The 25,303-nt window shown below is 32.3% G+C and overlaps 4 protein-coding genes across 4 annotated transcripts; 2 read left to right on the forward strand and 2 right to left on the reverse strand.

Moving 5' to 3' along the window:
• Nucleotides 1-1,331: 1,331 nt before the first annotated feature.
• LOC122573860 (39S ribosomal protein L47, mitochondrial) lies at nucleotides 1,332-3,583 on the forward strand. Its single transcript, XM_043740784.1, has 5 exons — nucleotides 1,332-1,488; nucleotides 1,835-2,002; nucleotides 2,071-2,285; nucleotides 2,372-2,531; nucleotides 2,622-3,583. The coding sequence occupies exons 1-5, from the start codon at nucleotides 1,367-1,369 to the stop codon at nucleotides 2,761-2,763; spliced, it is 807 nt and encodes a 268-aa protein (XP_043596719.1). The 5' UTR covers nucleotides 1,332-1,366; the 3' UTR covers nucleotides 2,764-3,583.
• Nucleotides 3,136-10,420, reverse strand: LOC122573848 (pleckstrin homology domain-containing family M member 2). The gene is made up of 9 exons (XM_043740766.1): nucleotides 9,948-10,420; nucleotides 8,803-8,998; nucleotides 8,521-8,708; nucleotides 7,673-7,867; nucleotides 5,886-7,592; nucleotides 5,583-5,807; nucleotides 4,906-5,487; nucleotides 4,713-4,832; nucleotides 3,136-4,610 (listed from the first exon to the last, which is right to left on the reverse strand). Exons 1-9 carry the CDS (start codon nucleotides 10,182-10,184, stop codon nucleotides 4,494-4,496), a joined length of 3,567 nt encoding a protein of 1,188 aa, XP_043596701.1. The 5' UTR covers nucleotides 10,185-10,420; the 3' UTR covers nucleotides 3,136-4,493.
• A 1,399-nt stretch (nucleotides 10,421-11,819) lies between these two features.
• On the forward strand, nucleotides 11,820-14,060 carry LOC122573853 (protein ST7 homolog). Its single transcript, XM_043740771.1, has 3 exons — nucleotides 11,820-12,100; nucleotides 12,173-12,652; nucleotides 12,720-14,060. The coding sequence occupies exons 2-3, from the start codon at nucleotides 12,229-12,231 to the stop codon at nucleotides 13,841-13,843; spliced, it is 1,548 nt and encodes a 515-aa protein (XP_043596706.1). The 5' UTR covers nucleotides 11,820-12,100; nucleotides 12,173-12,228; the 3' UTR covers nucleotides 13,844-14,060.
• Nucleotides 14,061-14,993: 933 nt separating this feature from the next.
• Nucleotides 14,994-22,502, reverse strand: LOC122573849 (phosphatidylinositol 4-kinase beta). Its single transcript, XM_043740767.1, has 12 exons — nucleotides 22,366-22,502; nucleotides 20,604-20,847; nucleotides 18,901-19,853; nucleotides 18,552-18,669; nucleotides 18,331-18,465; nucleotides 18,074-18,237; nucleotides 17,832-17,962; nucleotides 17,448-17,678; nucleotides 17,042-17,356; nucleotides 16,582-16,958; nucleotides 16,029-16,501; nucleotides 14,994-15,956 (listed from the first exon to the last, which is right to left on the reverse strand). Exons 2-12 carry the CDS (start codon nucleotides 20,783-20,785, stop codon nucleotides 15,769-15,771), a joined length of 3,267 nt encoding a protein of 1,088 aa, XP_043596702.1. The 5' UTR covers nucleotides 20,786-20,847; nucleotides 22,366-22,502; the 3' UTR covers nucleotides 14,994-15,768.
• Between the last annotated feature and the right edge of the window lie 2,801 nt (nucleotides 22,503-25,303).

Below are 25,303 nucleotides of genomic sequence, written 5' to 3' on the forward strand. Positions count from 1 at the left end.
TGTAGTTTCACCCTTTAAATTTTAAATACGCGTATATATATGTACATATCGTATGTTCAGATGTGTACATGTATATTTTTATATATACACAAAATATATAAATATATTTTATATGAAAAGATTTTTAAACACACGAGCACCTTAACTTACGATTAGTAATAATACATGGAAAAAAAGCAACAATGAAAAATTCATATATATCGGTAATATTAGATCATCAGTGTATATAGTAGCATATTAAAACAATATAATTTTTATATGATTGTAAGTATAATTAATATCGAAAGGTGCCCTTAATCAACTTTTTGATACATTTATTGGCAATGGAATATTATTAAGTATTTTCTTCTTGTCGAAGATTAACGTTTATGCAAATTTCTACTTTTTAACAACAAAGAAAGTGTTAGAAAGTACATTAATTTAAAAAGTAGGTGATTTTTTTTTAAATGATATCTCTATATTATAAAATTAGCTTACGAAAATCACGATTAATTTTTCTCACATTATTGTATGTATATGATCTAACTGATAGTTTGTGATAATAAATATTATAATTATTACAATAAATATGTTTTAATTTTACATATCTTTTTATTAATATCAGAGAATTAATACTGTGAAAGATTTTGTGTGTGTATGTGTAAAATTTCATCTATAAGCATTTCTTTTTAAATTTTTCATTACTTGTTGCATTATTTTTTTCATTTACATATTAAATTCATCTTACGTGTTTTAATGTGTTATAATTATATGTATAATAAACGTTTATATTACCCGATTTTACATTACATTTTATAACAATATTTAACCTCTAAAATTCTAGTAATAGTAGAGAGGAAACAAGAGCATTCATGCTCGTAGTGCTAGTTGCTTCACAAAACAAGTGCTGCACCATGCGATCAAGTGCTGAAGTCAACTAAAGTTAACATATACAAGAACCTATGTATTTAAGATTAATGTTAAGGATGTACCCTGTTTGGTTGCATACTAGTATAGACAAGTACTTAATTTTTTTAATTGGTTTTACTTCGATGTTCGCCCACATTGACGATTGTACAAAGAATACTAAAAAAAATCGGATAGAAAATTAGATATGAACTTTTCCGTAGAATCATGCAATTAAAGGTTCTTGTAGCGTGGAAACCAATAAATTCTTGTCTATACTAGTGTGTAACCAAACAGGGCAGATCCCTAATTTTATAAGTTCTTATATATGCTACTTTTTATTGTCCTCAGCGTTTGGTCGCGTGCTGCAGCACTAGTCAGGAAAGAACCAGATCCATAAGCAGGAACACTCTTAGTTCCTCTCTGATAATAACTAAGTAATGTCCTAGTAATAATAGCTATTTAGTATTTTATTAATAAGATGGCAGCCTTCACGAAAGCTATACAGATTTCAAAAGGTGTAAATAATGTGACAAAACTGTTTACAAATTTAGTTTTATCACAAAATGTAAATTCAGTTACGACTTCGATGTTTATTCAAAGGTTTTTATAATTTATTTTACATGTAATTTTTCTACAGTAAGTTGTATTGAACAAACCGAGAGGTTATGTCTTGAATAATTCTTTTTTATTTGACATAATATATAAATACAAATAGTTTTGCAAATATAAGAAGTACTTGTTTGTAAATACTTTTTCAAACAAAAATATATTTTATAATTATTATTATTATATTTAATATTTAGTACTTATTTTGAATTTATATTTTTGTCTGTAACAAAAATTATTACTGATAATTTTATTAATTTAACATGTAAATATTCAAATATTCTTTAAATTGCATAATTTTATTGTTTATAATTATACATAGATGATTTAAATTCCTTAGGGTCCCTACTTTTCAATATTCTCTCATTCATACTACACCTAAATGTAATGATTTGATGGAATTTTTTGATAACCCAAAAAATTGGGAAAAGGATAAAGTACGTGTTGGGCGTTCTTGGAAAAAAGATGAACTAAGATTAAAAAGCAATGAAGACCTTCATAAATTATGGTAACACACAAAAGTTACAAAATATAACAATGTTGTATGATAATGAAAATTATATTTAAAACGCCCAGGTTTGTATTATTAAAAGAACGCAATATGCTTCTAACAATGGAAGAAATTTATAAACAAGAATGGAAATATTTTCCAAATCCTGAAAGAATTGATAAAGTTGAAGATAGTATGGCTAACTTAGAGTCAGTAGTTCGTGAAAGAAATAAAGCATACTATATGCTTGAAACTGGAACAACTGGAGAACGACCTGTTGTAACAAAATATAATCCTCTTGGTAAAATGTTTTTATATATTTATTTTATATGATATAAAATATATAGAAATTGTCTGTAAATAGACTACTTAAATTCTGTTTTATAGGTCTACGTTACTTTTATCGAATGAGTCAATATTCTAGACCAAAACATCAAAATTCTGCGTGGCATAAAAAATATAAATTTAATTTTGGTGGATATGCAGTGCAAAAATTTTTGCGACTTTATAGAGAGAAATTATGGAATGAAAAACGTAAATTAATGAAGTGTGTATTTTTTCTATATAATTACAAAATAACCTTTAAACTGATAAGACTTCTTTTAATATAATATACGTAAAAAAAATTTTATTTTAGTCGTCAAAGAAATAAGGTGGCTGTTTTGATGCGAACTTTCCCCAATCTTGATATGGAAGCTGTGAAAGAACAATATCCATTAGCAGATATAGAAAAGGCAAAGAAGCATAGACATGCAGATGGACACTTTATACGTGATTAAATGCATTTTTTCACTACATGATATTTTTAACTTTTGAAATAGATTGCAATATTGATAAAAGTACTTTCAATTAAAATAATATTAAATGTGACAAAATTAAATTCAAAGTATAATTCTACAACAAATATTTCAACACTTAAATGCTATGAATATTTGTAAAAATGTTCACATCTAATTGCTCATAAGTATCATTATATATTATTTTATATATAATCTAGAATTCAGTTCAAGAAATGATAATGACACAAATTATTATATAGAAGAATTTATTGCAATAAAAACAAAGTAAAAGATACGAGATATTACTATACTTATCCAATATATAATTAAAATTCAAATTTTTCATTACATTGTACAAGAAAGAAGAACAAGACGTGTTTTTGCTTTTATTTTGGTGACTAGTTACAATTTTATTTCTATTTATTTTTTGTTTGTAACTTTGAAGATCATATACGGTGATGTTGACATTGTGCAAAAATTCTATGGCTGTAATATTTAAGAATGCTTGATCAAAGCATGTAAAATTTAACATCTTTTCCCTTTAGACACATTAGAAACTAACATGTGTTGATTATGTTCCAATTTTGTATCATATATAACATACGCAAATTTCATATTACAATTGCGTACATTAATAAGTCTCTTTAATTCAATATTTTATCACAATTGTATGTGACTACATGAAACAATGCACATAGGATTAGAATTTTATTCACAATGATTTACAACCTGCATCGGTTCACGTAGTTTTTGGTAATGAAAAGATGTATGATTGTAAAATAAAAAAGTTGTTCACATTATAAGAAGAATTAAAAACCAATATATTAATTTTAATATTAGAAGAAACCTCTTTGGTATACGAAGCTGTTTCTCCCATTTTAAAATGTATTGCTGGTATTTAAAAAAAACTATCTTGTTATAATTTTTCCCAATATTTATCTCCCAGAAATATGGAGTTACTAAATAAAGCACCTCGCTAATAACATGAAAATTACATCCAATAATTAATTTTTCAACAAATAATTAAATAATAGTAATCAGAATTCTAACCAAAACAACAATTTTAAAGCAGTAAAACATATACATACATATATAAGGGGAAGATATCAAAAATAAAATTTAAAAAAAGCTGTGTTATATATTATAATAACAATTATTATCAGTATTATTAATAGGAATGTTAATTATATGTCATACGCTTATTTTAAAAGCAATTTATAGAATATTCTTCCATTATAGAAGCTGCGCTAAGCCTTACTGCCATTGTATTAGTATTACATGTTTTTAAAACTGTTTTGGTATCTATAGTGCACTTTCAAATGCAAATTAATTCTTATAATAAATGTGATTATATAGACATCCATGTAACTGACACAGTAATTTTACGCACTCATCATTATATTACAGTCCTGTGTACCATTATCAATATCGTAGTTTACGCTATTGAAAACATATTGCACCATTTTATTGAATTAGCACATCAATATTACGTATCACTAAATATTTATAATTTATGTTTGTATGATTTTTTGTATTCACCACTCCTCGTTGGTTGAAGAACATGAGATATTGATTTTGAATAATTTGTTTATAACATCATATTCGATATTATCAGAATGCTTTAGTATCTGTATTATATGAGTTGATTCATTCAATTACTTATGTTTCATCAATTTCTATTACTGAATATGACGATGCGTTAGCTATTGTCTACTGGTACACCTTATCGTTTAATCGATTACTGAAGGTAATAAATATCGCCATGCAAACTCTAATTCTTTACTGGCATCTGAGCAACGTCGATGAAGTTTATCTTCTGGCGGAAGCGTTACCATAGGAAATTCACCCTGTTAAAATACGAATTATTTTAAATTACATAATGATAAATAGAAGGTGTAATTTTTACTTTTATAATATATTATTAAAATTGAAAATAAAAGAACGCATACCAAACTTGCATCAGCCCACAATGTTTCTAAAATTTCTTTAAAAGTAGATAGCTCAGTGTAATTTGTGAAATATATAACCCAGTCACCACTACTTTCATGTACTTCTCGACATGCGAACTCCTAAAAATAATATATAATAAGAATTGTATAATATATTATAGAACTGTATAAGCCCATAATACGAACTACATACCAGTATACACCAAGATTGTTGAGTTAAAGGTACTCTGAAGGCTGTGAGATCTTCTACAGAAGCACAAGAAAGTGTTTCCCCACGTTGTTTACCAGGAAACACTTCTTTCATAGCTACTAAATGCTTAGTAGTTGTAATAAGGCTACATGGCAAAGGCTCTCTTTTTTCTGTAATATCGAATAACCCAGAAGCACTTTGAACAAAGCTTTGTAACCATTCGGATGCGACGTATTCGTCTGGAGCAGCAAACTGAAAAGCTTTATTCGGTTTTAAAAGTATCTCGAATGTATGAGGGCGATGAGAATTCGGAATTCTTCGACATCCTTGACAAAGACCACCTTTCAATGGAATAGCTCGTTTCGGTAATCGTTGATTCGCATCCGTAAACATATAAACAACTCCACCTTTGAGAACAAAGTATCCAGCTTCCCATGGATTAGTTGGAGCATTAGGATGAACTTGTTGATACGTGTGTGGTCTGTACATAAGATCACCTTCTTTTGTTGGACCACATGGTGTGCTAGGTGGTGACATATGTTCATCTTCCATATAAATAAGATTATAGTGTTCGATCTTTTCATCCTGAAATATCAAATTATACTAATTCATAAAAAGAAGGAACCTCAGAAAGCTAATAATCCTTTACTACTTATTTCAATACAACTAAATTTACATACAGGATGGACAGCAGTATCACACAGGACAGAGTGCCTTAAAATATGCATATCTTCGTAGGTCAATACTTTAACTGCTGGAAGTCTTGGTTTCATTGGAGATCTCCTTATAGCCATCTCCAAGTGCGCAATTAACTCTGAAGTAGTTTGGGAACTTCCCGTAGAAAATAAATACTGCATCTCATAATCTGCATTTGATAATAGTATTGTTTGTGCATTTGGTCCAACCTAGGAAATATATTTCTTTATTATTTATTCCCTATTGTCTAGATTTTAGAAGCATAGTATTATCCGGGCAAAACTTACCATTATAACATCTAATTCGTTATAAGGAATAACGAACTGATTACTATAAACATGGTCCGGTTTCGAACCTGTTAAATATAATGTTTTATCTGTTAATAAAGCAATCATCGGTTTACTTTCTCCATTTGTCATGTACGAACTCCTAACTTTATATACTTTATATAATTCTTCTGTTTTATCTCTATAAATATGTTTCTTAAAAAGTTCTCGTAATTTCAAGCTAATCTTTTCCCCGCTAAATTCTCGTTTTTCTGCTGCCACATTTTCTTGTATCTCTCGATCAAGGTTATCATTAAATTCTTTAAAAGAATCATAACTCGTTTTAACACCTTTGATATATAAAGGATTCGTTTTTTGTGACTTCTTATTTCTTTTAACTTCAAATTTCCTCTCTGTAATAGATTTTAGAAATCTACTCAATAATGATGTTTTAGATGGAGCTTGCCTTATAGGTGGCGGCGCTAATAATTTGTTGCTATTTTCTCCTGTTAGTATTGATGTCATGTTACGTTTTTTTGAAGGTGAAGCTAAATGTCTGCTATTTCTACGTTCCTCTACATCCGATGTGGTAGTACTATCTATATCCGACCAATCGCTAGAAGTAGTATATTGTTTCGAATTAGTTGGACAAGGCATTTGAACTTTTGCTGGAGGATCTTCTACGATATTTCCATATTCTTTTTCAACGATGTACGCTTCTTGTGCTTCATTTTCTTCTAATTCAATCTCCATCTTCGGTCTGAATGCTTTACCGGGATCTTCTTGGCCCTCTGGCGCACCTCGCTCTGAAAGCGACAATCCACAAGCACACTTGCAATTGTTCTGACATGGTATTTGTTCACAACTCTTTGACGATACTTTCTTTTCACAATCGCTATCAAATACACTCGATGATGAAGAGTAAGAATAGTAATCCGAATGTGCATTTCTGGGATTAACGTTCTTTTGAACATACGGAGAATCCCCATGAGCGCACCAGCTATATCTTCCTTTTTGTGTATCTTTCTTCTGAACTGAATTAGGCGTTAAAAAGCTCATAGAAAAATCTGCGTAATTTTCATCATCATCCAATTTCATGGTTTTTAAAATATCTTCGTGAAAACTGACGCGCTTTTTACTTTCCCCACGTTTCTTTTTACGTTGTCTACGTTGTACTATAGCTTCTGAGCTAGAGGACGATAAAATACTAGCATCAGTCATATTAATAGTATTCAAGATACCATATGGTGCTTCTATGTTTTCACAATCTGAAATAGTCATACTAAGTTCTAGAAGATTTGTATCATTGTTGATTACATATGAATTTCGAGGATCAATATTCCTTTTAAAACTGTAACTACCGTCGCTGTAATACGTGGTTCTTTTATTCAATTCTTTAATTCCATTGTCATTTTTATTACTTATTTTATCTAATTTTGACTCATCTAAACTCTTACTGTAAAAATCGTAATCTTTTAAAGTATCCAAACTGGAACAGGTAAGCTCATTATCATCGAGTTTTCTTGTTAAGTTTTGATTCGCTATATCACTTTTCGTCATCATTGTGGTTTGAAATTTGGTAACCATTCCTGGTGATTGTGTAGGTGTTTTTCCATCTTCGCTGGAATCACTGGAGCTAAAATTTTTATTGTCTTCTCTACAGTTGTTTATCATTGTTTTATACCTATTATTCCGATACCTTGGAGTTTCTTCTAGATGAAAATCTTCCTAAAAGTTTGTACAAGATTGTATGTGTAGAAAGATAAAGATTTATATTTTTGAGCATAAACTTCACTACAAAAATATACCTCCTTGTAACTACTAGCATCTGTTTCATTAGCAAGCTCCATGTCACTATCAAAAGCAACTCCACTGTCACCAGGAGAAGCTAAACTCGAAGAAACACTGGATGATCTAAGATGTAATGATAATATAGTTCCAGAAGGATTTACGCTCATAGGCCTTTGAGGCATGTAATTGCAAATATCCAGGTATGTGACATCCTATAATGATACAAACAGTTAGAATTTATTATTTTAATATAAAACTTACTTTTCAAGTTTTAAATTAAACTGATAAAATTCTAAATATCATACATATCTTCTTCTACTTTATTATTCTATATACAATGGAATAAGGGGAATATACCATAAAAATTACACATTCTAACTGTTTAATAAATATGTAATTACAAGTTATTTGTATAGTATATGTGTATTTTATGTATATTATATGTATATGTATATTTTAAATTATTGTATATTATATCTTTGCATGAACAAACAGAGGAAGTAATATAGATATAATGTATGAAAAATAGATTTATATATATGATAACTTATTGCCCCTTAAATTCATAAAAACAGATTCAACAATTACATCTTGACATACTACAACTCTTCCTAAGAGGGAAATGTAATTTATTGTTGAGATAATTGTAACCATGGAGTGATACTGGTATCAACGTAGGGAACATAAAATAAAAGCTATAAAACACGTTTATGTGAAATGCCAACTATACATTGATATCATCATTGGCATTTATCATGTGTGTAATATGAAAGAAAATGAAGTGCAAAATATAAATAATTATAAAAATACATGGAATAAATTTTTATAATATTTCATAAATATTTTATAGAGTAATTCTACATACCAGTTGCAATGTGAAAGACACATTTTCTAAACCAGCAAGTAGATTAACTAATTGATTAGTTTTATCTGCATCCCGAACAAGTGCATGTGGAAAATATTGTTTTTTTAATATCTTTGTATCTCGTAATAAGCAAGCTAAATAACTTTCAAAGCTGCCTTCGCTAAGAGTATGGTAAAGCCATGCCCTGCCTAGAAAAACATAAAGATATATTATAATTTGCTTGATAAGATAAATTATAATCTGCATAAATATTAAAATTTATAATGCCAAATCCACTCATACCTTTACCAATGGAAGTTAATACACTTTGAAGTGCATGAATTACAACAACGGTATCTTGATGACTAAGTTCACGAGCAGTGCCCCAATATCCATGTCTCTCTATACGCAATCCATGGCGTAAAGCTCGGTCTAACCAGTAGACCAACCAAGAGTCACCATCTAAGACTACTGTACCATATAAACTTTGAGCGTAAACCTAGTAAATACAAGTAAACAAATTTTATTTATTTAATTACAAAAAGCTAATGTGCACATGTAACTTTCAATATTAATTTTAATATACAAATTTAGCTGAGTACATTCTTCATATTCATATTTAGATCTAAATTTCTGTCAGTGTATGAAAAATTATTTTTATGATTAAAATGCTACACTTATGTTAATCTAGAAGATTAACTAAGTATCTTGATATGTACAGATTTATACTTGTTTAATGACTTTTGTCGTTCTAAATATCGAACAAAGGCCGGATATAAAATGTTAAATATTAAATAATTACAACATCAACAATAATAGGTAATCAAAATTAAAATATTGAAAGAAATTCGATTGTTTTGCGAAAGCATGGTATAATTCATAAAATGACGAAATCAAGATTCTATCGATCACCGAAGATCTCAAAAAAATAATGAAATAATAATAGTTTACTGATAGTAATACGAACAAAGAGGTAAAAGCACGTACGTCAGTGGAGGAGCCACGACGTGGAACAAGACGTTGAGTAAGTTGCAAGTGAGAAACGGGAAATCGTGATGACGAGAGGAGCACATGTACTTCTTCAACACAGGTTCGCGTTCAAAAACAATAAAGATAACAAAACGCATTTAACTGTTAAACGTTTGATGCACGACCGATCGTGTAAATGCGTGCCACTGCAGTTTCAGCTGTTTCGTCATGGTTAAGTATTTCAAGAAACTCGTATTTATCTGCGAGGAAAAACGAATGAAAATCTGTCTAAGCCATATAAAAAAGAATTTCAGAGCAGAACAGGAAATCGTCGTTAGTTCGATACATATAAAAATTCGCGTTAGGAAAGTGCATACCTATATATATATATATATATATATATGTATGTATATGTATATGTATATAGACGACGTATGGCCTTGATACGTCGTCCTTATGCTGAAGCAGACAGCACTCACCAATTTGACAGCTTTGGTTAATTCTTGAAGAATTCTTCCCTTGGACAGTACCTTATCGGTACAAAGATCCATATCTTCTTGACTCGGCATATCGATCTCTGATCTTACATGATTCTCATCAGGCGATAACGCAAATTTCGAGGAGAAAGAAAGAAAAGTCAAAGACAGGGAAGACGGGACACGGGTTCGACGCAACGTTGGTGGAGTCGCACTGACACATTCGCCGGGTGGACTCATTGATTTTAGCTGAGCGCAGGCCAGGCGCTAACATTAAACTCCTCTTCGTAATCTATCTCTGATTTTTTTATTATTCACGATACACTTGTTGCCTTTCTATTAATCATCAAACCAGTATACGCAAACAGAGTTGGACACCCATCTGAATAACCAATAATGAATACAATCAACAAATAGTCTTTCGATAAAAGTAAGAAAATATCATTTTTTTCTTTGCCGCGCAGAACATTTGTAAGGTATCTAATTCAAATTTATGATCCTAACCATTTATACTTACATGATTGATGTACATTATTAATATACAAAATATAAATTATTATTATATTTCATTATATATAAATCATTATCATGAAAGTAGATTTCTGATTTAGTCCGAGTGCAATCTCAACCCGAATTCCTCTGTTTACGCAACATGGAGAAAGTTTCGCGGGACAAGAATCTATTTCAGCAATATTAGTTAATTTCAGAGAAATTTGCTCCTACGAAATATGTATAATTACACAACTGATCAGAGAAACAATGGAAACAATATAACATGTGTATTTAATAAATAATAAATTAAATTAAGCAAATAAATTAAAAATGCATTTCGATATTAAACATTAAAAAAAAATAATTAGTAAAATTCTTACATACATTTAGAATTTTTCGAATCTATTATATTTACAATTAATATATTCGCATTTAAACTATCTTATATACAATAATTCGGTTTATTCATTATCTTATATATTTTTAAATAATACCTGTTTATGTTGGCAGTAACTTTGTCATTGTAATTTATCTATCAAATTATTCCATAAACTTCACTTAAATGGTAGATAAGTCACAAATTTATCATCCATGCGAGTATAATAAAATATTTTTCTGCAACATGATAAATAGTACGATTTTAATGGATCAATGAAATCCGTCATGGTAGGTCAAAAGTATACGTATAATTATCATTTTCTTATCGTAGTATGAAATAACAAATTTTTTAAAGTGTGTATCTTGTATTGCTTTTTTGTGCCAATTTACACCATTTTCAAATTCGACACACATAACGACGATTTTTCTGAAAAAGATAGGACGACAATAACGTGTATTGAATGCATGATTATTTAAGAAAAATAATTGAAATACTACCAGAGACACGGTACAGGATAGACCTTACATATTAGGGAACTTTATGTTACACATTCTGAAATACCCATCGTGTAAAAATTCAGAGGTTTTCTAATGATTTAGAGTAACAATTGTAGGAATTATATTCAATTCAATTACCAGACACCAACATTAGTGAAGTTAATAGGAATAGAAATGAATGCGTTTGATTTTAGCGGCCGAGGATATAGGCGTCGCTACAAAATTACAAATGAGGTTTGAAAAACTTATATTAAATTTTTAAAACATTAATCTTATATGTATTTTATTCAATTTTGCGCACAATCATTAGAACATTGAAATTACAGATGAAGATAATTACGATGTATGAAACATTATATAACTACAATATTGAAATAATCAATAGGTATACAAATCTATATTATGTAGTATTTACGATAAGAAACAATGACGTTACAATTTGATTTATTATAAAATAAAAATAATATTATAACTTATTTGAATCAATAATATTGTACTTCCCTTATTTACCTTCTGCTAAGAAATATAGGGTTTAAAGCATTTCTAGAAAGAGTCGCGACTTACTATCTATTATGCATAATAAGCGCTACAATTCTCGAAAAATCTCGTTGCAAAGTATGTTCTGATTTCGGCAACTTCAGACAAAATAAATGGTACCACATTTAATAGTACGATGAAAACAGTTACGCATTGTTTCAAATTTAAAAAAGACATATGTAAATGTTAAGATCATAGTTTCATTTTAGTTTTATTAGTTAAGATAGAATAAAAGAAGTAACATTTCTCGGGTAATGTAAGGACATAGTAAAAACGTTGACTGTGTTATAATGTTTATTAATTAAAAACTGTTTATACGACAGTATAATAGTGTAACCAGGAACAATAAAAAAATAATACATTCAGTGTCGTATTATAAATGGCCCTATTATTCACAAGCATGTGGGATTCTACAATGTTTTTGAGCACCTTAACCCCAAAATTTTATGTTGCACTCACTGGAACGTCATCCTTAATTTCTGGGTTAATTCTAATCTTCGAATGGTGGTATTTTAGAAAATATGGCACATCTTTTATTGAACAAGTATCTTTAAATCACATTTCACCATGGATTGGTGGAGGTGACAGTGGATCAGATGGCAATAACTCAAGTTTAAATGGTTCAAATTCAAATCAACAAAATGTTCCAGAGTGTAAAGTTTGGCGTAATCCAATAAATTTATTTAGAGGGGCTGAGTATCAAAGATTTTATTGGGCTACAAACAAAGAACCATTAACATATTATGATATGAACCTATCTGCTCAAGATCATCAAACATTTTTTACCTGTGAAGGTGATACAGGTAAATATTCACCAAGTGATATTAGCATATTGTGAAGATTGAAGTATTAATTCTTTACTTTTGATAGGTAAGGCAGAGTATGAAATTATGCAAACAGCTTGGAGAGAGCGAAATCCAGTAGTTCGAATAAAAGCTGCGCATAGTGCTCTTGAACGTAATCCTGACTGTGCCCCTGCCTATATTTTACTTGCCGAAGAAGAAGCTACTACTATTGTAGAGGCAGAAAAGATTTTAAAACAAGCTTTAAAAGTAGCAGAGAACAATTATAGAAGATCTCAAAGTACTCAACATCAAGGAGCCATTGCAGAGGGTATACATAGAAGAGATACAAATGTTTTAATATATGTTAAACGAAGGTTAGCTATGTGTGCAAGAAAATTAGGGAAATTGAAAGAAGCAGTAAAAATGTTTAGAGATCTCACAAAAGAAGTCCCACCAATTATGAATGTATTAAACATTCATGAAAATTTAATTGAAGCTTTACTAGAAATGCAAGCATATGCAGATGTTCAAGCAGTATTAGCAAAATACGATGATATTAGTTTACCAAAATCTGCAACTATTTGTTATACAGCTGCATTGTTAAAAGCACGAGTGGTGGCTGATAAATTTTCGACAGATATCGCTAGTAAAAGAGGTTTAACTACTCCAGAAATGATAGCAGTTGAAGCTATTCACAGAGCTGTTGAATTTAATCCTCATGTACCTAAATATTTATTAGAAATGAAACCTTTAATTTTACCTCCAGAACATGTACTAAAAAGGGGGGACTCAGAAGCGATTGCTTACGCGTTCTTTCATCTTGCTCATTGGAAACAGATGGAGGGTGCTCTTAATTTGTTACATTGTACATGGGAAGGTACTTTTAGAATGTTACCCTACCCTTTAGAAAGAGGACATTTATTCTATCCATATCCAACCTGCACAGAATGTGCAGATCGTGAATTGTTACCCTCGTTTCACGATGTTAGCGTTTACCCTAAAAAGGAGTTGCCGTTTTTTATTTTGTTTACAGCTGGTCTATGCTCCTTTACAGCGCTCTTAGCACTTTTAACACATCAATATCCTGATACTATGGGTGTTGTTGCACGATCGATGCTTGCCTGGTTTTCTCATCCATTTTATTATATTTTAGACAAATTGGAAGCAATTTTACCTTCTAATTTATTACAACAGCTTTCTAGAATATAAGATATTTTTATGATCTCTGTAATCATGACTTATTGTGATATTTATGATACTTATGCTTTCATTGTCATATGCATCAATTATACATGTACATCCGTACTTCCCGAATTTCTTATGACTGATATCTTAATATGTATTTATAGAATTTAGTTAACGTTGTTAGTTAAAAACGTTGTGTAGCGATCAATGTACAATTAATAAAAATTTGAATATCTTTGAATCAGTTTTGTACCTCTTCATTCACATTTTCGTGCTTAAAACATTATTCTTAATTTTAAATATTTGGGTATATCAATCAACAAAATAGATTTTATTAGATTTTATATTTATTTAATAATTGATATTATCAGTAGCTCGTAATTGGTGGCGAAAGAACAAGGCAAATCAGAGATATTAATATTTCAAATTGTACAGAAAATGTAGAATTTATTGTATGAAATCAATGAAAAATCTTGATAACATTTACAATTGCTTATAATAAACAGCAGAATTGCACTAAATATTCAACAAAAATTAGCGCATGGATATTACGTAAACGTACAATATTAAAATGCAATGTATTGAGCATTATGCAATATCAATTATTCTTAATCTCTGATCCACCTTTCTATCATGAGACGGTTACGACAGAAAAAAGAGAGTTAAGACACTTGGAAGTCAGAGGGCCCAGGTTTCATACATGGGCTGGCTCGCTATGACTTTGATTTTACTTCGAACATTCATTCTCAATTAATCTTAACTGATAAGTGATAAAATTTGTCACTTTATGTACAATACCTCTTTACTTTATAATTTACTTACTTAAACGAACATATGTAACGCAGAAATACTATTAAATAACTATCTTCACACAACTAAGATATTTCGCATTACCACTATTAATGTATGTGTGTAATAAGAACATGTAAAAACTTTCAAATGTGATCCTTAACTTTTACTATATAGTTATCCTTAGCATATCATTACAAATAAATGTATTTATAGTAGTAGTAATGATGTAGGAAATATTTTGAGTATTCGTCTCCTGCTAATATCTGAGCTTGTGTACATGCTTCTTTCACTCGACGACTCCGCAAGAATCTTAAACATCCTATAATTCCTTCACATCATCGTGGTGGGATTACTTATTGCCGAAAATTAACTACGAAAGGAATTCGACAAAATTTCACGCAATGTATTTATGTACAAACTATAGATTGTCCTTTTTATAATAGATCAGTTTTGTCAGTAGATCAACGCACGTAGTCACTTCACTGTGTTCGGATTTGATCGTCCCGCCATTTTCTACAAATAAGGCACCTTTAACAAATTACGCTGTTATAGGCTGTAACGATCTAGCAGTCCAACATTCAGTCAACGTCACAAAGTCTGCACCGACGATAGTTAACTTGTAGTTGCCAATAAGGCATACATAGTCATTTTAATGTATATAACAAAACCAATTATACATATTTAATATTACTTAACATAACAATTAAAATTTCATAAATTATTCCCTGTTTCATTTGCTATTTTTTTTTACAGGTATAATGCATAAAATTTTTGTAAACAATATTTCTTCACAAATTATTCTTAATTATTAATAAACGCGATATTTGTACAAATTTCTATAAAAGATAATTATTGTAGTATTTTTTAAGAAACTAAGGAATAATTCAAGAGCAAGTAAAATTAATCTACTGAAATTAGCTTATTCTACATATATTTGGAATAAATCTATTTTTTTTTTTAAATAGCATTTCCCATTTATCGATCATACTTGTATGTAATCGAACAATTAGCTTCAAAGATAATTTGTGCATAAGGAATGCTATAAAGTTTAAACATTTCTGGAAGAAGTACCACATAAGAAGTACTAACTTAAGTTTTTTCTCGCATTCTTGTAAAAATCATTATCCTTGCCACATGGGTAGAAATTGATATTATTATTAAAGGGTGCCATTTGCGAAATATTGATATCGATCATATAATTTAGTAGACCACGAATGGATACTAGCTTCGACTAAATCCTCCACATGCCGACGTAATTGATCTTCCGTTAATGTAAGATGGAATCTGTTTTTTAGTCCTTGAACCGTTGCTGCTCCACCACTACGGAAACATGGGAGTTGCGATCCTATAATAGGAAATAATAAGTAAATAAATAGTTGTTGAATTATTACATTAAACTTCATGCATAAAATTTTACCTGATAACATTATTTCCACTAGATTTACAATTTTTTCCATATGCTTCCGTGCTGCGATTAATCCTTGTAGAATTAAAGTTTTGAATTCTTGGAATTGTTTAGATTGGCTTCCGCCCATCACTTCCACAAATTCTGGAGTTAATTTGAACGGACTAGTCTCAAATCCTAAGTTTCTTGGCGAAGTCGAAAGAATAAATCCAAAATCTATATGTATTAAGTGTCCATCACTATGAAGTAAAATATTTCCGTTATGACGATCTTTAACCTGAATGAGATAACAGACAAGACAATACGCCGCACAACTTTGAATAAAGTTTCTTTGCGCGATAATAAATGTATCTGACGTAGATGGACCAAATTCTCGTTCAAAATATTGATTAAGCGTTAATTGGCACTGCTTTTTCACCTGGTGAAGTGATACAGTATTTAAAATTGGCTCGATTAAGCCACTATCATTTGATAAGCACAAAATTCTGTAAGATTAAATTTCATATTTAACAAATTGTTCTATAATAAGATGTTAAAATATACGCGATAATGAAGTCGTTCATACTTGTATGGCCGCACCCAGAGAGGCACCTGCTCATCTTGCCAAATTTTTTGTAACATTGAGAGTAACTGTGAAGCAAGGAGTTCTTGCCGAAGATCATCACCACATTTTACGATAACAGCAAGGAGCCTCCAAGATGCCAAATGGCCATATGGACTGGAAGATCTTATGCGACGTTGTTTTAATTCCCATGGTTCTTTCAAAACAGCAGCCGATGGATCTTCTGGATCATGATTAAACGTTGCACTAGGCGTAGCAGCCATTTCACTTAACCGCCTCTTTATATCACCAGGTACAAATATTGGTTCTTTACTATCAGATGATTCTTGACTTAATTGAGATATCGTATCTCTATCTTTTGGCTTTCGAAGTTGTAAATACTGTATGGAAGAATAAAATTATTGAAAATTTATGTTTTCTTAAATTGGAAGAGGAATAAAAAATTTATGATATAAACAAATACCTGTTGTGTGATTTCATCATCTTCTTGACTCCAACAATCGTTAGGATCATCATCAGGAAAATTAAATGCAACTTCTGTACTTCGAACCGAATATGGAGAAATATTTTTAACTGGAGTTTGTCTAATTGGTGGCATGTTTTGTTGCGTTTCTGAAGTGGATATGTTTGATGAACCCATTACATTAGACTGTTCGCCTCCAGTTAAATTTTCTTCAGATTTAGTATGCCTCAATGAACATCCCACTATTTTTGTCGGTACAGGTGATGTATAAATATCTTCTACTTCTAACACTTCAACATAAATTATGTATGGTGCCTACATGTTTTAAGACATGTTAATATACATTCATAAAAAGAAATCACTAGTTACGATTTGAACAAATATTTAGATTTTCGAAATTCTTCACCTTATCCTTGCTATTAAGGACAGCAGCGTATTGTGGTGGCACTCGTACGATATGATGCGGTATTGAACTGTGCAAAGGAAGCCATACCCTTGCAGGAAGATTCAAATTGAGAGTATTAAGCTCTGCTATTAATTGAACGGTTTTACTTTCCTTTGTTGGAATAGTTCCAAGTAATTTACCAATAGATATTAATGCTTGTATAAATTCAAGTTCTGGAGCAAGACGTGGCGCCTACAAATACGAAGTTATACTTTAATTAAGTTTGCATAAATAAGATCTAAATATTATATATATAAAGATAAAGTATAATACATATAAAATGTATATATATAAAGATCTATAAAAATAAAAAAGATCTAAATATTTCATAAATCATTCAATTACATTGCAAAAACAGTCGGTCTTTTGTCCTCGTAAATCATTTACCACACCTTGGCAGGAATAAAAACAGGTACAACCATTATCAAATGCTCGACCAGAGCTCAGGTCCCCAAGACTTACTTTATTTATTGTACCTTAAAATAAATTGCAAGTATGTGGTGAAATTTGTCATCACATAAAATTTGCCACTTCTATTTTTACTATTTCGCAATAAAATAGAACGTTAATTTGCATAATTCACATACCGGAATGGCTACGACGTAAAGTTTGAAATAATCCAGTGGCATCAGATTGAGATCTTTGGTGTGTCTTTTTATTAGGTGATGTAATGCTTTGCATCGGAGTCAGTGCTGGCGGTGCGGGAGCTTGTAATCCAGTTACACGTTTTTTATTCTCATTTCCTTTTGGCCTAATATTTCATGCCAAAAAATAAGTATAAAAGATATGTTTTTGTATTATTCATAACATATCTACGTATTTCTTTTTATTATCTGTCTCCTACCTGAGTTCATCTGAGAGAATAAGATTTTTTAATTTGGTCCCATGAGATTTCTTTTTGGATGGCAAATGAGCGTCAGAACTGTATGCATCTAATAGCCAGGCACATTTTAACGAAAAATCAGCCGACTGTCTACACCTAATAAATAAATAAAGTACAATAATTTAAGCATTATTTATAGAAATTTTTCAATCTATTACCTTCTTTTACCAAAATATACTTACCTATGGACAAGATATGGATAAAGAACTTCTGTAACATCATGAAGTTGTATATACATCACAACTAACTGTGGCAAGTAGAAGTCCACATCATTATCTGGGAAACTAAACATCTTGTTGCCTAAAAAATTTTGTACATGTATTTCATCATTTACAGAACAACTACCTTTGTTGCTACTACTACTACTAAACTACTATTTACTACTATTAAAAACAAATATTTTTAAATATTGTGGACTACTCAATTTATCTCCACATCAATGGAATACTGAAACCGATCTTGATAATACGAAATAATAAATCGAATTAGTTACATGAAATTAACGCATATAAAACTGGCATCGATGCTTACCAAGGTAACTCTGAACGCCAGGCTCTTTAGAATTGAAAAGATAAGAGATCGCCATGGACATGTCGAAAATCTGGCTTTCGAACAGTCTGAGCAAACAACCTTCGGATGGTTTCGGTTGTACCGTCTCTTGCCTCCGGCAAACGACACCACTCTGCTTTTTCACAGCTGCCTCGCTAGTTTCGGATTGCACAGCGGTCCCGCAACACAAAGTCATAGCTGCGCCGGCCAGTTCACTCTGTTTATCGTTCACTGGCGAGACTTCCATGGAATTTTGGAAGTCTCGCGTGTCAACCGTCACACCCATATCGGTGGTGCGTCGTTGTTCGTCGTGTGCGTACTCATGACCCTCGAGTTCTTTGACCGTACAAACGTTATTGGAGCGCGGTTCCTGCGAACCATGATCACCACTGCTCGTGTTCTCGTGTTTATGCGGCTCACTACCACTACTACTACAATCACCACCCTTTTTCGAAGAAGGTTCACTCAAGTGCACCAGTTCCACAGGTGACACTGGCACCGACACCGACACTGAGACTGAGACTGGAGTACTAGTTTCTTCGCCGTCCATCGCATCCACTGCATCCACGCTATCCATGTCACCTGGTTGGGATAACGAGGAATCGAGGCTCTCACGACTATGCAGGTGGTCGACGCTCGACTCTCTGGTGGCAGCGTTCGTTGCGTCGCTGGAACCGCTATCGGAACCGCAAAGTATACCCGAATCGTCGGATCCTAGGCTGGCTAAATCCTCGCGTTCCCGGCTGCGCGCTTTGCACGCCGGTACCGCGGCCGCTTTAGCTACGGGGGCCGGCGTTGTCTCGCATTCTGGACTCGGTGTCACGTCCACTTCCGGGATACGCTGCAGCGCGGAGTCAAGACTTCGATTTCTATGATGATGCGTCAGCGTGGTCGCGTTCGCCTGTGGTACCGGCGGCAATAAAATACCCATTGACCTGCAAACACAGTGTATGCAGTCAAATGAATTTTCGAATCGACGCGCGGCGATCAGCCGGGTTTAATCGTAAAGCTTCTAGCGACCCAAATTGCAATTCTATCGCTTATATATGGTGGCTATAGAAAGTATTTACACACCATTGAATTTATTATAGCATTTAAATACTAATTAATTACGCTGATAGGCAAGGATTAAGTATAATAAATATTAAATAATAACAATAATAATGCTAAGTAATTACGCCCAAGTATGTATATTAAATTTCGTATCGTTTAGTAGCACTCTCGTGAATTTTGTACGACTACAAAGATTTGATACTGTGAAAATGTAATGTAGAACCTGATAAGAAAAACGTTTCGTTAGAAGATAAGGATATGTATGTCCAAATACTTTTTGTGGCTACTATAATCACATAGACAAACGAATATCTAAAACTCGCGTAAAGCAATTTTAAAGCTATTTAATGTACTCTTATACCGATATAAAGATATTAAAACATTAAAGTTTATTAGTAATTGACATCATTAGGTATAGTTGAATTCTACGATTATCGATGGACGAACTTTTTGATGTATGTACTGAAATTTATACAATATTTGCATTAATTATGTACGACTCTATACATTTATAAACACGAGGATGGTCTATGTATGTAGATAACCGAAGCCAAAGAATCACGTTATCAGAACTATAAATATTCTCCGGAAACATATGCAACATACTTAGACGGCTGCTTTCATTTACATACCTAAAGTCCAAACTGTGATTTCGTTGATGCGTGGTCAGCCTATTACGGGTGTTGATCGGCGGATTTGATCGTCCGTGCACAAGAGGAACATTACAGTTGGCTAATTTATGTCTTTTGATGTGTGCCACGCTTTCCTGGCGTGTCGATCCACCACTAGGTGTTACAGCTACTACTTCACTCATATTAAAGTTGAACGAGCATCAGCTCGGCTAACAGTCATCTGCTGTTCATGTTGATCGTCCACCTACGGAGAATGATATACATACAATGAACTGTTGAGGCGAATTCTCTCATATTAGAAAAATATTTATATACAAAGCATACGTGAATTAATTGATGGGAATTACTAAACAATCGACTGATTAGGGATAAAAGATATAATTTTTGAGATATACAATCGGAGATTACATATCATTTTTCATGTTCATTACTTAACGATAATAAATCAAAATCATCGTATGATTCGAGTCGCAGCGCAGGTGTTAAGGACGATGAATATAAAGCTAAATGTGCTTTGCGGACAGTTATTAATATCATCCAAAGTACGATAAAGAAATTCATATCTTAGATAGAAGTTAAAATGCGTAATTGATGGATCAGTTAATGAATAATGTATCGATTGTCATGTATAATGGAAAAATTGATTGTATATAAAATAGATAAGTAATAAGAGAGGAGGTAAACAATAATATATCGTTTAAATACTCGCATTTAAAAAGTCAATCGTACTAGTTGTAATCGTCTTACGATTGTATCTTATCTTTTCATTTAAGTTTTATTCGTAAAAAGAATAACTTCACTGTATATATATGTATATATATCTTGATATCTGAAATTTCGTGACTTGTTTATTATCTCTGCTACAAACGACATTGCCTCGAAATTGTAAAGCTTATAATCTCGCCTATAAATTAATAACTGCGTGTTTTGTGACGAAAATCCAACGGCAAACATATGTTTTCGATGATCTCATCGTAAACGCGATGAATCTGAAATTTCATGAAAAAAGAAGAAAAAATAAAAAGAGTCATCTTTTAGAAATGCAGAACGACGATCAACCACGCAAGGCGGCACCGTGACAGGAGCGTGAAACTCGTGCTAGGTACGAGAAAGTCGAATGCCACTCGGAACAAAGCGTACGTCAGAATTTTGCTCCCTACTCCGTACGTACACTTCTTACGTACCTACGATATATTTCCATTTATTTTTTCGTCGTCTTTCCTTTTTCCGTTTCGCGTTTCAAAAAAGACGAAGGTATTCTTTTTTAACAACGCAAGAAGAAGTAACATTGAAACGAAGACTGTGTTTAAAGATTGCTTTCTATGCGTGAACAATTTTGTATTTATCGCAAATTGAAATCATACGAAACCAGGTTTCTTTCCCGCGAGATTAATCGGTGAGGAGACCAACCGAGTGAAATCCCTGGGAGAGGAATAATTCAATAAGGAGGAAAATAGAACGAAGTATAAGCTGCAGTATGCCGGCTTTTTACTCTCCCTCTTTTACTCAGGGACTCGTCCTTCCGCTCGGTTCGTATTCACACGCTGGCCAGCAGTGGTGCAGCGATGGGTGTGCCAGAAGCATAGAAACCAACCACTGCCTCAATATTGACACCCGTTAGATCCACACCCCCATAGATATTGTATCTCTCCCCTATTCGTATCCCTACACGATTCAATCAATTGTACCTACTAATCCTCATTCTTTTATATAGAACGATACAGTGTCGAAGGATAATAAACGGAATGTCAATACAACTTACCTCGTACTTGAATTCAGAACTGTGCTGCGATTGGGACGAGAACTGCACCATGCGTGGACGTCTTCAATTTTGTCTGTGTAGCGTGTATAATAGACTACGATTGAATAGTATACGGAACAAGGAGCTAGAGAAAATGGTAGGAGAAAGAGAAAGAGGAAAAAGAAAGGATGACGATGATGCAGCGAACCCCGCGAATACGCAAAATGCCACTAGGTGCGAAAAAGACAACAAGATATCCTTTCCAATGGCAGACTCAGACTGTCACGCACCGCCTTGTCGTCATTCGTTTTCAGCCGATTTTGCACAATGCGTGGCTACGCCCTATATGTTCGCGCACAGAATCACACTTCATCACTTTCGTTTTTATCCTAGCGAATTGCAACAGGCGAAGAGACGAATACTGTACGCGGTTTTTTTTTCAGGTTCCGGACTGCAACCAAAAACATGCACGAACCGAATCTCCGTGCCAACGCAAAAGGCGACCTCGCCAAGCTCAACTACTTTTCGTACGACGACGCACTGAATACTACTCTGCACACTGCTGCCAACGAAAGAGATGCAAAGTCCAGGTGGCCATTATGCAGTAACGCCTCACAATATGAGAGAACCCTGTACTTGATAATAACTCCTATAAACCTAATTATCATTGTTTGAAATTGAATACAATCTGAGTTTATTTCTACAATTTTTAAGTATCTTTAGTAATTTTATATCACATAATACTATCTTTCTTCGTTACAAAAGAAATTGGCTCGTGATTTGCAAGAGATAAAGGGTAAGATTTCAAATAAAATTATAGTTATGGAAAATGAAATCTATCTATATAACCGATTTTTTAGTACAAATCGGTTATAGATGTTTCAAATTTCCACCCCTTTTAATTATTTGAAATAATATTATATTTAAGAATGAATGTAAACGAAAGTGATCAAGAGATCTCAAAGTTTCGAACCTATTCGCCCCTGAACGCACATGTGCACGTATACAGTTATGAATGCTGTGTATGTGTATTTTGTTGATACTGTAGCCAGTCTGACAATATCAGTATGTTTCTATTTACATCGACGCACTTGCAGTTACGACAATAATGTTGTATGAGTTTCCCGCATCAAAAATATCAGATCGAAATAACAAATACGTACAAATTCTACGATAATTAAATGCATTTCAAATCATTTTGCTTGGATCATTGTCAAAGAATACCTATACGTAAATAATTATCTATGCTCCGGACAATTAGAAATAAAGATTCGTTAATAGCTGAATAATAAGCTATCGATGACTGCGTTTATTATGTTTTACATGGGGTTTAGTGAACGACTAGGTTTAGGTTGGCAGTGGCGGATTGAGAGCTGGAATAGGAAAGGTCGTACAACCGTAAGTGCAGCCGTACTCTATGTACTAAGCTGGAGACCGGCATCGGAAACATTAGGAATTCGCACTCCAGATGTATCTGCATACCAACGTATGTATATAAACAAGCATTAAATCTTCCATTTAAATTACCTATGAGACACAGACGCTGTTCTTTTTACACGTGCAATGACAAAGATACAAAGGCCATACATATTTATCTTATATCGCGATAATTATTTATATCATTTGGCCATTAATTTGCTTGTTTGTGTAACAATAATCGTGTTTTATTTCAAATATGTATACGACCAAAAGAACATTATGTTACACGAGCAAAATTAACATTCTATAACGCTAGTATGTACAATCTCTCATAATTATATCTTTTATCGTAAATGTAAATGAACTTTATATCATGAACTTTATACGCGATTATTAATTTTTTATTATAATAAAATGTATAATCTTTTTTTTTACACCTACGTATTTTTACAACGAAGCGAATATCCGCGAATCTTTACAGTAAAAGCGAATAGTCGATGCTTCCTGTAATTTTATACGCTTTCTAACCGTACATAAAAGTGAAGAGTAATACATACGTCTAACTGTCATCGATTGTTTGACAATCGTCAAGCTAGGCTACTTGAGGCGCAAGATGATTTCACTTTTCACTAGTTTTCACCGAATATCATTCATCCAATTTGCCGCGTATTATTTTAATTCGCAGTTCAGCAATAAGATGTACTCATCTTCATTAGATGTTACGAAATACCCACATACCGAGTTGTAGCAGATGCTTTTCCCGTTTACTCCTAACCCAAAGAAACAAAATGTATGCTCTATGTACATTATAAACTCTACGAAGAGTTCAATATGCGATTCTCCGAATATAAGACAAACATGAACTAATTACAAGAAAAAAAGGAATGGAAATAATTATGGTTTCTGTAATTCATTGACGAAACGGGAGAAAGAATATGTTTATTTCTAAGGAAACGAAAATTATTCGTTTATTGTTAGTACTGGCAGCAACTTTATGTGAGATGCTGGCGTCGAGCCCATAAACACTACAAGAGAATTTTACTATATTATGATTTATCACGTAGTAACTACGTGTACAGGATTTTTTTTTTTTTCATTTTTTGTACGATTAGTTATTATTCATAGTTTGAATTTTAGTCTTTCCTTTGCATAATATGGAAAATCTAAGTGCCTGTAACGACTACGAGCAACCACAGAACGATCAATCAAGTAAGCAGAAAAATAGCCAAGAGTTCCGCTGAAGCTTCGTCCATTTGCACCTGCGGGTCTTCCTCGAAGAATTAGTCACTGGAAGCGAAGTAATCGTTAAGCAGCACGATCGGACGCTTCGTACGATTTGCTAATGTAAACAGAACCGCTAACCGTACGGCATTTTGCATCTTCCTATGCTTTTTAGGTTCACCATGTCAACAATTCTTAACCTATTCGATGTACCAACGACTGATCGGAAAACGTGGAAAAGCGGCAGATTAAGAAAAGCTATATTTGCGATTACGATTTTTAAAAAACTATCTATGATCGTCTAACTTTCCGTTATGTA

The sequence above is a fragment of the Bombus pyrosoma genome, linkage group LG12 (genome assembly GCF_014825855.1).
Source record: "Bombus pyrosoma isolate SC7728 linkage group LG12, ASM1482585v1, whole genome shotgun sequence".
Taxonomy (NCBI): domain Eukaryota; kingdom Metazoa; phylum Arthropoda; class Insecta; order Hymenoptera; family Apidae; genus Bombus; species Bombus pyrosoma.